At 40.7% G+C, this 14,325-nt stretch overlaps 1 protein-coding gene across 4 annotated transcripts in view; it reads right to left on the bottom strand.

Annotated features, from left to right (window-relative positions):
- LOC137261107 (hemicentin-1-like) overlaps window positions 1-14,325 on the bottom strand; it is a 102,914-nt gene that overhangs the window by 39,446 nt on the left and 49,143 nt on the right. For all 4 annotated transcript variants that reach the window (XM_067798785.1, XM_067798788.1, XM_067798786.1 and 1 more), the window contains exons 2-5: window positions 12,409-12,571; window positions 11,591-11,953; window positions 2,391-2,494; window positions 276-456 (exon numbers count right to left, since the gene is read on the bottom strand). In XM_067798785.1, coding sequence (XP_067654886.1) covers window positions 276-456; window positions 2,391-2,494; window positions 11,591-11,953; window positions 12,409-12,445 — 685 coding nt within the window. In that variant the 5' untranslated portion in view covers window positions 12,446-12,571. The remainder of the gene's footprint in view (window positions 1-275; window positions 457-2,390; window positions 2,495-11,590; window positions 11,954-12,408; window positions 12,572-14,325) is intronic.

Genomic DNA, 14,325 nt, shown 5'->3' with positions numbered 1-14,325 from the left:
ACAGCTCTTACCTGAAACATTTTTTGGACACTTGTCGCCTTACTCACATCATCACTTCTTAAATCAACCATATGTATAACCTTAACCACAAGGCAATTATATTCATAAACAACAAACAAATATACTTTCTGAAAAAAAACAGATATCATGTATATTCCTGTGGATATCTTTCCGCTTTGAAAAGCATAAAGTTTTATAAAGATACCCCCAAATTTATTCATGAAATGGATATTCATGAGACACAATCTTGTCACTTGACCTGAACTTTAATTTACCTTGAAGTGTAAGCGTTGCAACGCTGCTCTCAACTTTGCCAGCCAGGTTCTTTGCAACACAAGAGTAATCTCCCTCATCTGTCATCTGGAAGTGGTGTATGATCAGTGAACCGGACTCTGTGAGCATCAAGTTGTCATCCTTGTTAGGGTGAAGGTGATGGCCGTTCTTTCTCCATATGATCTGAATATCAAAGATGTGGTCTGTTTCACAGGAATCAGTAAAGAATGTGTCAACAGTTTTTTACAAAGATACTGAAACAGTATGAAAAGGTTTCCTGCTCAGTTTGTTATTCAGATGGATGTAGCTTTCAAAGTCAAATAATATAGTAATATTAAGTGAACAGGTATAGTTGTATTTTTGGCAAAGTAACACAATAATAAGAGCTGACAGACAACTTGACAAAGTGATATAGAATTTTTTTAGAATTTTTTTAGAATTTTTTTAGAATTTTTTCACATCTTCTTCCACAAATTTATCAATGGTGTAGAAGAAATTTTATCACACTTTCATACAACTACTGAAGTCCAAGAAATCTCAGTTGCAATGGTACCATTCTTAAATTCAAAATGAGTTATGGCATAAGCTTTCCTGAACTTAAGAAACAAACAGAAATCTGACATAGCCAGGCGAGGACAATAAGGTGACTGGCTGAGTTCAAAGCTACAATGACTGATTTATACACTGGCATCTTGTCCAAATAGAAGCGCACACTATTTCTTAGTTTTTCATTCTTTAGGTCTTAATTTCCTATTACTGTCTCCAAAATGCAGCAAAACATGCTTTAATAGTCTACCATCAAGAAAACCTTGGCACACGGAACACGGAGGCCAGAACTGATTGGCTTATAGAACAGTCTTGCCTTCTTTGGTGGTGCTGATGTCTGATGCTTCTACCATTTTAATTGTTGTTTGGTCTGGAAGAGGTGAGCAAATCCAGAGTCACAAATCATTTGAAGAACCCTCATGGATCAGTTCCAAATAACATCTTGATTATCATGAAGCATGTGTCAGGCATGTTTTTGATCATATGTCAGAAGTTCGGGATCTTTCTTTGTTGTTGAAATGTCTGTGATAACAGAAAGCACTTCCTTGCTGACAATGCTTTCTTAACTAGCTAGTCCTTTGTATGACCACAACCCCTGGATAATCTTTTGTGATGTTGGCATCTTCAGTTCTCTCCCTGCCATGCTCAAAATTCTTCTGTCCTCCTGTTACCACAGCACATGATGGGATATCCTTCAATAGTGTTGTATATTCATGGATGGTTTTGTTTTTTTCTGGAAGTAATTGCTTGATGCACAATCCCCAAGTTTGTCCATTTTCTGCAGGTCACATGTCCTTGAAGAGGAAAACTATTTCTGGATGACCAACTACTTTACTGCAATCGATGTGACTTTTTGGTGAAGGTCCTAACAGTGTCATCAAGCAAATAATAATCACCATCACATCACATCTACTGCAACAAAGTAGTTGTCTATTCACAAAGAGGCTTCTCTTCAAAATTGCAGCTTCTAAATGCCACTTTTGGAAGTCTCTTGTCCTTTGTTCATTTCGCTGATGACCAGTGAATCAATGTTCACACATTAGAAGTTATTTCATTCCTTCAATATCAGACTTGAGACAACATATTTCTGTTGCATGGTGATTATAAATGCATGATAAATAAACTCAATTTTTAACTTTGTAAATCATCTCAACTTTGAAGGTCTACACATTACCTGGTGAATCAACTCCCCTTAGAGGGTTCACACATTGCATGGTAAATCAACTCACCCTAGAAGGTCTACTAATTGCATGGTGAATCAGCTCACCTTTGAAGGTCTACACACTGCATGGTGAATCAACTCACCCTAGGGGGCCTTCACCTTGCCTGGTGAATCAACTCACCTTCAAAAATCTACAAATTGCATGGTGAATCAACTCACCTTAGAAGGTCCACACATTACTTGGTGAATCAACACACCATAGAAGGTCTACACCTTACTTGGTGAATCAACTCACCTTAGAAGGTTTAAACCTTACTCTGTGAATCAACTCACCTGTGATGGTCTACATATTGCATGGTGAATCACCTCACCTTAGATGGTCTACACATTGCATGGTGACTCAACTCACCTTTGGTTCTGGGAGACCTTCAGGAGCTACGCAGGTCAACTCAACAGAAGATTCTTCTTCCACAGACTGACTCTGGGGCTCTTCCTCAAAATATTTTCCTAAATCTGAAAAAATACCATTTAAAATATATTATTACATCATCAGCACGTATGAAATCATAAAAAGATACACCAGAAACATCTTTATACATTGTGCCCTTTTCGGAGTGACAAGCTAACATAAATAATCACTGTATTCCCCAATTGTGCTCCAATATCCTTCTGTAGTCCATGTTCTACAGAAAGTCAGGTGGTTTACCATGGTTTGAGACAGTATGTCTGTTATAGGTCTGTGACAGCTTCATGTGAGAGAGACAAACAATTTCTGATCATACATGTTTACAACTTTGTGAGAACCACGAACATAGGTATGCAGCTGGAAACCTTATAAATTTGAAACAAGATCCACTCAATCGTAACTGGTTTCTTAGGGCATATCTCTGGGATAAATATCTTCCAATTGTAGCACTGTAGATGACTGAATAGTAATACTGGACAAAAATACCTAGTGTTATACGTAAACATTGAAATTATGAATAATGATCTATTTATTCATTGAGACACTGATAAAATATCAATAATAAAATACCAATGTGCATAACTTATTTCCAGTATATGTATATACTGTATAACAGTCGAAACAGAATAATTTTATCAGGAACACTCATAATAGTTAGACTTTCCTAAAATAATAGGTCATAGATGTTTTCCACCTGAATATCATGGATTGTTTCCAGCAGACATCTTGGTTGAATGGGAAAAATATTATCAAGTATCTTTTTAAAAACACATGACCGTTGTTCTGGAACTGAGAACTGTGATATGACTGACAAAACCCGTGATGATGACATGGCTTTTCGTTTGGCCTAAACAGTAACATCTAATCTGAGTCAGAATTAGCCAAGCTCAAAGCGTCTTGATGACCATTAACCCAGTTTCCCAAAGACAGCTACTCGTCCATGACAATATTCAGACATTGGTACCACCCAATGGAAGGAGACGGTTCCTCTGACCCAGAAAATTGGTTTTCCGGCTCTGGCAACCCAAATCCTAGCTCACATAAACTCCTTAACACAAACTGACTACCTGTGATATGACAGAGCTCGATGGAGATATGACCACAGCCACTTGCGTGTTTCCACTTCATCAAAGAAATACTCTAAGCGCCTAAACTGGTGCTTAGTGTCCTATGCGTTCGATGTCAGCCGATGGTAAAACTTTTACGAGCTGCTTGTCATTTTGTTTTGCTTGCAGATAATCTCTAAAACATTGTGTTTTCATGTATTTCGATGACATCAGCTTGGTCGGCTTATTCCTCCTGGATATTGATCATATAAACACGAATATATAGTCAACCGTCCTTAGATCAGGTTTGTGTGTCTTGAACTGAAATGATTCAGGCCAAAAACGCCTTCTCTAATAGAGTTGTTAGTTGGTATTGGACTAGACACGAATTGACGCCGCACTACAGCAAAATATGAAACTCCTAAACAAGTTAGCCACGCCACAGGGTTGGTTATATGTAAAACGTGCCAGCCCTAACCAAAACGTACCTGCCCACAAAATACCATCATATTACACATGTCTAAATTTTAACACGACTGTCGGGCATGTGAATTTGAGAATCGGGCAGTCAGTGTTGAAAAAAAATCCGTCCCAGGGTCGGGAAGGCAGGTATTTCAAACGCTGTCTACAGAAAAAACTTGTTCCTTATGAAGCGGAAGAGTCTACAGTATACGACAGTTTGGAAATGGTTAAATAGGTTACCTGGTTTGGTACAATGTATAACGCAAGAGACACAAATGTGAAATATTTTCGGACGTTTTTCAGTGTCTACGTGTGTGGGTTGTTTATCTTTGTCAGTCATAATTACACGTCATCATATCACAAATACGTAGATCCATGCTCATGCTGTCGATCACTGGGTTGTTTTGGCCCAGATGAGAGTGTTTACTGATTGCTACCGTAAAGGTGGAAAACCTTTGAATGCAGCGTTAAGCAACAAGCAAACCAACACACATAAATGCAGATAACCTCACATGTGTCTCGTTGTTCAAACAGCTACTGTTAAATGGCGCATTCAGCGCATCTTATATAGCAGGAGTTTGTAATTAAACCAGTCTGGACCAGGCAATATGGTGAACATCATGACCATCGATACTTGGAACTGGGATACGACAACATATGTCATGTATCAACCAAGTCAGCGGGGCTTGGTGAGGTAGCCTGGTGGCTGAAGCGTTCGCTCGTCTCGCCGAAGGAGGGGGTTCGATTCCCCGAACCGGTACAAGGTATAAAACCCATTTCTGGTGCTCCGCGCCATGATATTGCTGGAGGGGCGGTGGGGTGGCCTAATGGTTAAAGCGTTCGCTAGTCACGCCGAAGACACGGGATCGATTCCCCACATGAGTACAATGTGTGAAGTCCATTTTCTGGTGTACATCGCCGTGATATTGCTGGAATATTGCTAAAAGCGGCGTAAAACTAAACTCACTCACTGATATTGCTGGAATATTGCTGGTAGGGCGTAAAACTCAACCCACTCAATCACACGCCAAGTCACTGAGCCTGACAACCCGTTGGCGCAGCTATGTATATGCGATATGGCCACTCCATTCGTTAGATAAACTTTATGTGCTCCCTAATGAGCGTTGTCATTTTGCAACTCCAAGCACAGGTATGTTTTGGGAGTAAGAGTAAACAGCTGTTTTTTGTTACCTGCATTGTTTTCTGATAAAAGCAGTAGCTGGCAAAGAGAACCTGTAATAAACTATCACTAAAGCGCAATCCCGAGCCAGCAGGTATTAGTGCTGTGTTGTGTATCCGCACGTACAATCTGTGCCGACAGCTCTGAAGACCATCGCTTGCTGATCTAGCTCATACCGACCTGAGAGCTTGATTGCAAGCTTAGAGGCAATGAAACCAGTTGTAGATTGTTCTGTCGTCTGTATTGATATCGGAGTTAGAACGGCACGTCGTATATTTTCCGATAGATAGTAGTTTGTACATTTCATAGCTTACCGTGATATTCGATCCCGTTAGAAAAATAAACGCGAAGGGCTTTCTTTAAGAAAACTTGAGGATCTTCGGTCAAGGGGCATCCTTGATAGGGATGTTACTTCAAAAAGGTTTTACGGGTGAGGTGCTTCTGGAAACAGAGATGAATTAGCTCGGACTGAGCGGCTGACGTCAATGCCAAGACTTGGAATTAATATTAGCGTTAGGTCTCGTCATTTCTCAGAATCGACACTATAAATCAAGAGTATAATATTTCAGTCACTCACAGTCATAGCACTTGATCATCTCTGAACTCATCATTCTGATCTGCAAAGTGCTGAATGCCGTTACGAAACCATAACCATTTATTGTCTTGTTGCAGAGACTGAAATACCCTGGCAAATTACGGCAACACAAGTAGAGGCAGAATGCTGAGGAGGAAATTGTACCTGGCATCTCGCCATGCTGACACAAGTATTTTGCCACAGGTCTACATGCCTTGCCCACGGGCTTGCCTTAACGAATGAGACTAACAGGGAACATTATTGTTGAAATGGCACACGGCTGCATGGTTATCATATCAATGGCGGCCATGATGGTATCCAAGTCGGGCATGTCTGTACAGTGCAAACGCAGATCCGTGGAACGTCCAATGGCAACCCCTTCTGGTCGTCTGCTCATCACGTCAGCTACAGTTGGAAATTCAACCTAGTCTGCGCCGACCCTGATGTTCATCCCACCACGTGGTGTTTCTGATCCCTTGGAACACCTAACCACGACTTCTGATGGGCTTGTACATGTAACCCAGACACCTGATGCACATCTACCTTCATAGAGCATTTCCGACCACATGCTTACTTAACCACTTTCTATTTCCGACCGCCAGTATGTTCCACCTGTCACAGATTCTTTTGAACTGGGTGTCGAAATACTTAACTGAGACCATTATCAGGATGGTCGTGCACAGTTTGTGGGCACAACTGCATGGTAATCTTGACCTTCACTCACAATTAAACTATCAAAAGTATGCGTTTATAAACTTTTCGCATTTATTTTCTTTCATCTCTCTGGATTTTGTCTAGATGATCGTTTCCTTGAAAAACTAAACTCCTTCATTCAGCTTCCATTAGAAAGATCTGTACCAGAAAGGCCTGTCAACGAAAAAGACAGTAGGTGTCCCCAAGATGACCTAATGGCTCCTTTAGCTGTCTTTTGTGTCTGTTATCTATATTATCCCAACAGCATCTATTTTTCGGTAAATCAGTGAGTTCTTTCAGCTGACTCGTCCCTTTACATACAGAACCTCTTTACAGTCACAATAATTGCATATTTCCCAACCGAATTTGAAACCTCATCAAAATAAAGGACAAACATTACAGGAAACATCGTCTACCCTTAACTGTGTGAGAGTACAAGTCCATCGCTCTCTGATTCCTCTACTGTGTAAGTGTTCAAGTTCAAGTCGTCTTGAAAACTTAAGGAAAACCGATTCCTGCGTTTACAACCGCACATACCTTCCCGATGCATCTCAATAAACATGATTCACATCGTAGGGCTCGAGTACAGTGTGTAAGTCATATACATATCACGGCTGGAAACATGCATGTATAATTGAACTAAGGAGACGCAGAGGCGGCTCAGTGATATCCTAATTTCCTAATGCACGAGACATAACCATGGTAGATGTAAACCTAATCCTTTTTGTAACAAAGTATGTGTATAAATGAATGGACAAAACGTGGCCTTTGACCTTCCGCTACAGGGCCAATCTTATCACGGAAGAACAGGGGAGGTCCGACAACTGGGTTTCAATAGTTGATCAGTCGGTGACTGAATGTCGTTCACGATAGGTCAGTGTGACCTGCACGAATCAAGGCAAATCAAAGTTTGTCTGTATGAAATGGCACCATCAATTACGATGACACACGTTCGCCAAGGTCATACCGTCTGGCAAACGCTACGTGTGACGTATTCTGTACAACATCCCCGATTTTAATCCATGTAGGTAATCCGTAGCTGCGGGTCAAGATGCTCGTGAGTAAAGCATTCAGTAAATAATATGGTGATAGAAATCATGAGCACTGATCCCGTCAGTCGCGTCTAGGGACCAGCGTTGGTCGCCGAGGATGAGTTCTTACCCGGATGGCTCCTGTAAAAGAAGAACTACAGCGTCTCTGTTCCTGAGGGCTGCTGGTTACAAGCAGCAGAGGCTTCAATTCCAAGTCTATTTTGGATGTGGATGCTATCAGATAACATTGCAAGAAGACGAATGAAATACGTGAGTTAAATTTATGGTTAATACACCGTGCTGGTTTCTCCATATTACATCGATATCACAGCAGGTAAAACCAAGAATGTATCATTAAAGAAAGAAACAACCTTCCCCATTACACTGCATACGTCAAAACAAAAGACTAATGATTCTCCACTATCTCCCGAAAGAGATTCATGGTCGTAAATGGCAAAATAGAGTTAAAGATGTTCCATCTTGCCAACATACCACTAGCCAAAGCCCATGTATATTTTTGATGAAACGTTTCCAGAGGAATGAAATGAATTGTCACATTTTCCGTTAATTTCTGTTCACCATCTGTTTTCTCCTTGGCTTTATCATTTGTGTTTCATCAATCTTGTAAACCCAATACCCCCTACTTTTGATATATGATGGAATGTACGCTGTGTTCATTGAAGTCTCTGCATTCTGATTACTGTGATGGGTGGTGAGTGGTAAGTGGTGACCTGTTTTTCCCATTCATGACTTAATGGATGTAAAAAAATAAATATTAAGCCACGTCTTCCAAACCGAACCACGTTCACCATAATGCGTTGCCGCAGAGTCCTATCAAGGGAATTCCCTCTCTGTTCAAAATAATTATAATAATGAGGGTACTTATGCCGAGCGTTACTCCACACCACAAAGGGGCATGCTCAAAGCGCGCATTCAGCATTCCTAAACGTGAACTGATTATGGGCAGTTCTGAACGTGATATATATGTTAGACCGAGGTGCACTCTCGGGTCGAAGATATACCATTCCGGTTCAGTGTACAAGAATGTAAGCAGAGATTTCTAGGTACTGATTCTAGGATGAGGTGCATTATCACAACGTTCCGGTTGTTCGTAAGGCACGAGTCATATTCCAGGACATTCTTCTTTCCGAAACCGACGTTGTCTATATTTCGTGTGCAAGTGTTAAAAGACACATTCACAATAGACCATACACATCGTAAGGGCTAAAGCATGTCTCCTACGTCCCTTACCATGTATATGCAATCCAGACTCGTTGAATGTGCGTGCAAAGAATGTTCCAATGTTCCACGTGGTCTAGCCGTCCATTATCAAGGCAGACTGGGTTACTGTCTACAGATATCTAGTTTCCGCACATGCAGTCGCGCATTCCAAGAGTGGTACCAGTTACAGATGAATGTGTCAGCCATACCACGTGCTTAGGATAGAGAAGATATCTCGGAGAAAATTTGATTGTGGCTGTTGAGGTGAGTACGACAAAAATTGACATCTCTGGGGAAAAGGATATTTCAACCGGACGCTTGTATTGATTCGCACGGGAACACATCAAAAGCATAGCATTACTGAGTTTCGACAGATTTGAACTTTGGCTTTACCTGGTAATAATGGACATTACACAGATAAAAGATTGTCTGACCTTTGCATAAACCTTTAAGATCATTCACCAAAGAATGGAATGTCCCTTTACACCTTAAAGACAAAGAGACCTTTCTTGATTCTTTGTCAACATTTCGTTTTGAGAGTAATATTACTTATATCGGCATGTAAGGTTAAAATAAGAACAGGAACCAAACAAAACTCTGAGTAGAGCGTTAACCACAAAATATAGAATAAGCCAGGGGCTACTTAGACAGGCAAGTAAGTATGGTTGCAAAGTCAATACTTCGACACCTGAGAAGCTTACACTATCATTTACGTCAAAGATGTAAAGGTACCATCTATGTTCAATCTATGTAGATGTTAGTATCATAAGGGAAATGTGAGTATTATCTACGCAGACGTTAACATATTTTATATTGTGGCATCAGAAACCATATTATATGGACTCTGGTGGCACTAACACGCTTCCACAGTGATACCTATGACGTACAGTGCATGGCAAGGAGGGATCGGTGGACGGTGTATGAGTAGGGTATGGACTGGTCCAAAACCTGCCCCCAAGCACGCACACTTCGCAAAAACAAGTGAATTGTCTGGCAGAGTACTTTCAACTGCATGCTTAAAATGAATGTAGAAAGGAACTAGAAATCCCGAATTACTCGATCATTTAACAACTACAATTCTATTTGAACCCACAAAGGCTTAACCACAAACACTAAACAGTAATACGTGCACGTCTTCTGTATCCCCAGGCAAACAAACATCATTTCCATGCTTGGAGAAAGCGAACTGTACTTGGTCGGAGATCGATAAGCAAGAAGTCATTGAGGGGAATAAAACTTACAGAATCCTCAAAGTCGCCTCTTTCCATGGCTATCGGATGAGATTAAACAAAATAAACTTTGAAATGGAGATTTTTTTCTGTATCCTAGCTACAGGCCTCATAACCACGTCCCCTCGAATAATCCACAGATTTAACTTTAAAAACGGCCATCTTGTAGCTTGAAGGTACTTGACGGATTGTTAACAGGAAGCCCAGCGTTTGAAGATTGTAGTTCTGTCATTTGTTTGACAAGACTGTAACGTTCTGTACTCGACCCATTCTAATTGGTCTGGGTGTGGCATTAAGAGTTGACACCTTGGATATGTATCATAAAACACATAAATATTCTATTAAAAAGGTATGTCTTACAACAATGTTGAGAAAATTAAAGCGGTTTGTCTAAACGATGTCAAATATATTTGGGGTTGTTCGAAAAAAATCAGGAATAATGTTATAATTTCAATAACATGAAATTTCAATGATCATATGAAAACCAGAGCGAGCGAATTTTGCTGGCATTGCATCACCCAAGCATCATCACAGATAACTCTCACTGATCGAGGTAACCAAGGGGCTGATAGCATGAACAACAGTCTACACAGGTACTGTAGTGCGCCGGGTAGGTATCAGTTTGTAACCATGTGCCCCTCGTAAGATTAGCTTTCGGGTACTATGGACACGTTGTGCCCAGAAACCCCTATAAGATAACACAGGGGTCAATAAAATTTCATGCCATTGTTTGTTCTAAATCATACACACCACAGTGACGTCACAATGCCGATTATTATGTAACAGAGTCGGGGTGATATCAATATGATCATTGCATTCCCGAATTGACAGTGTGTGAGTGAGTGAGTGATTGAGTGAGTGAGTGTGTACGGATTTACCCTTCATTCATCCACATCCGGGGAAGACTAGATGTCGGCTTCTTGTATGTGGGATACGCGTCCACGGTGTGTGTGTGAGTGAATAATGTTTTGTGTCGCAGAGAGGATAACTAAGTATATCAAGGCATTTTCCCAGATGGTACATGCCTGCAATGTCAACCATCACGGACGTATATTTCCATCACACGACTGTCAACGTCTTTCAGATTCATCATTCAGATTGCCGTCAATAACACTGTTACTCGGTACATGTTTTCAACTGGCAGGTGTAAAATGAGGTGAGAGAGTGAGTGAGTGAGTAAGTTGGGTATAACGCCGATATTGCGGTTACATCCCGACATGTAAGTTAGTGTGCGAGGAGAGTCCGAGTGAATGAGTTTAGTTTTACGCCGCTATCAGCAATATTCCAGCAATGAGCGGCGGTCTGTAAATAATCGATTCTGAATCCTGTGATCAGCAGCATGAGCAGCAGCATCTACCCAACTGGGAACCGATAACATGTGTCAACCACGTCAGCGAGTCTAACCGATCACGTTAGTCGCCTCTTACGACAAGCACGGTTTACAGAAGATCAATTCTTTCCCGGATCGTCACTGGTGATGAGAGTCCGACGGGATACTGGTCTCACTTAGAAGAGCACGGGTATGTTGTTGACAAGCCTACAGACACAATCATGGCGAGCCAGTTTGGTACCCATAATCATAAAATTTCTGTACACATCACTGCACATCAAACTTAGCTCCTGAGACAACTATACTCACCGTACAAAAGATTGAAAACTGACGGTGTCATAAATACATAACAATTGGACATCTTCAAGAGTACTTACATGGGGTCATGACAAAGCCTCTCCGACTGACAGTGAACTGCTCTGCTGCCTCAATCAGATCGTTCCAGGCCTGGCACTCGCACCAGTAATCCTCCAAACCTCTGACGTCATCCTGGGTTACGTCGAAGCTAGCCTTTACTAAAATCCGGCCCGAATCAGGCTCAAAGTTTTCATATGTCTTCGTGCGTTCGGTATCCACTTTCATTCCTAGGCAGTTAAAGGTAATTTCCGTTGCATCGTAGGCCTCACATGTGAGAGTGACGGGCTTGTGTTTCACGATATACGAATATTCCTGGGGATGAGTTACAAACTCGGGAAGCGCCATTGAGGTATCTTGTCCAACACAGGACATCAGGAATGTACCTGGATGAGAGGTAAACATTGTTCATGGTTCATGTTCTTGCTCTTGCCATTGCCGATTTGCATTATATTCGAGAACGAGTAATCTCGGAGACATATCTCTCTGAGCAGTGCTAGAATTGCTACATTCACAATCAACAGCTACCACAATCCACAAACAATAAGAACTACAAGAACAAATAAAAACAACAACAAATAAATGGCAACAAATGTTAAAATAAAAATCAAACAAACAAAACAAACCATGGTTTGAAAACATACCACAGAGCATTAAATGTTCTTGAAACGCGATGTGTCTGGACTGATATGTAACTAAACAGTAAAAAGTGCGTCGTTAAATGAATAAGTGTAAGATACTGTCATCTATCTTGGATATCTCCTTTAATTCGTATAAGGAGGATATCTCCTTTAATTCGTATAAGTGACATATCTTCAAATCCCTTATTTATTATACTTACAGAGTGTGGAGAGGAGAAAAGCTGTAGAAATCTCCATCTCTGTTGTGACTGTTGGTGGTAGTTGTTTTCGACAAGAATGGTACTGATGTTACACGGTAGGTCCTTGTACCTCTCTCCTCTGCTGCCTTAGTATGTCCTTTACAGCGTCCTGGGCTGACTCTCTCTGTTAAAAGAAGTTAGACATCAGCAACTAACGACACTTGCTTTTGATCAGTACGGTACACATGTTCGTGAGAAGAAACTTAAACATCAGCGACTAGCGACACTTGAGTTTGATCAATACGGTACACGTTTGTGAGAAGGAAATGCGACATCAACTACTTACACTTGATTTTGATCAATGCGGTACGCACGTCTGTGAGATATGAGTGAAAAACGCATAGAGCAGTACCCTTCTATTGAGTATTTTAACCATTAATGCATGTTTTGTTTGCTTAGGGCTGTATCTCGTCCCTGCTTAATTGCCATTAAATCTCATTGGTTGGTGCGCAACCGGCATACAACAATAACGCATTCAATCCTTGGACACTACCAATTGTTGCTTATCCCATCGACGTTCCCTGGGTTCTTCTGTTACAAAGAATATTTACAATAAAACATGGCTTTCGGGTTGTGGTTAATAGGAACTGCAGGTTGCACATTGTAAAGAACCACATAATAAGACCACATCTTGCAGCCAGAGGCAATGTACGCTGACTCATGAACCTGATTTAACGTTCTGGGTTGAGTGTGGGGAGTGCATTTCATGGAACTTGTTTGTGCTCGCATGCAATATGACCTTCAACCAAATGACACGAAACTGAAAATATATTCTTTTTGTTTTTTATACACACACACAAAACAGATATATTTATACACATTTCGTTGTCAAGCGATGGCAAGTTTTGCCTGCCACAAACAACTGGAATCAATTGTTTCCAGCGACATGTCTGACGAACATATTTTCTGAGACATCTGTGATGAAAATATTTCCAGCGACATCTCTGACGAACATATATCAGAGATATCTCTGATGAATATACTTCCAGAGACAGCTGTGATGAACATACCTCTAGAGACACCTCTGATGAACATATATCCAGATACATCTATGATGAACATATATCCAGATACATCTATGATGAACATATATCCAGAGATATCTCTGATGAACATATATCCAGATACATCTATGATGAACATATATCCAGAGATATCTATGATGAACATATATCCAGATACATCTATGATGAACATATATCCAGAGATATCTATGATGAACATATATCCAGATACATCTATGATGAACATATTTCCAGTGACATCGCTGATGAACATTTACCATATACAACCACGGTGTGAGGTAGCAGATTCAGTAGTATGGCTCACTGTCCCAGATAAATACATGTCAACTTTACGCCAAGATCCCACTCTAATGACATAAACCTCTATAAAGCAAGTCTAGATTTCCCACAAGTTAAGGTTCTCATTGGGGCTCCTTTTCAATTTACTGTGAGATGTGTGTTTCTATACGCATTTAGAGTACGGCATTACAGCGAGTCTATTTTGACCACCCATACAGTCTTCAAACGACCAGCCGTCTTTTCAGGAAATTCATCAATAAAGAGTAAACCAAACTGTTGCATTGCTTGGACTGTTCCGGTAATTGTATTGCAACTGCTGACATGGAATTTACACACTGGATTTATTTGTTTGCAATTAAATAACTTCGGTACTAATTTCATTATATCTCTCTCTGACATTTCCATTAATCCAGTCCAACATGGAACAGAACGAAGGCACCTTCGTCGACTACTCTAGCCTATTGTAAAACCCGTATCTATTGTTAATAGCTTCTAACCACTGGCACTGCAGACGGGTCATTATTTGAACCCAGGAATTACTTTTGACTTGGAGAACGGAAATAATCGACGTCGG

The sequence above is a fragment of the Haliotis asinina genome, chromosome 14, assembly GCF_037392515.1.
Source record: "Haliotis asinina isolate JCU_RB_2024 chromosome 14, JCU_Hal_asi_v2, whole genome shotgun sequence".
In the NCBI taxonomy this organism is placed as follows: Eukaryota; Metazoa; Mollusca; class Gastropoda; order Lepetellida; family Haliotidae; genus Haliotis; species Haliotis asinina.
Note: the sequence above shows the minus strand (reverse complement) of the source record. Positions and strands in the feature narration are given on the sequence as shown.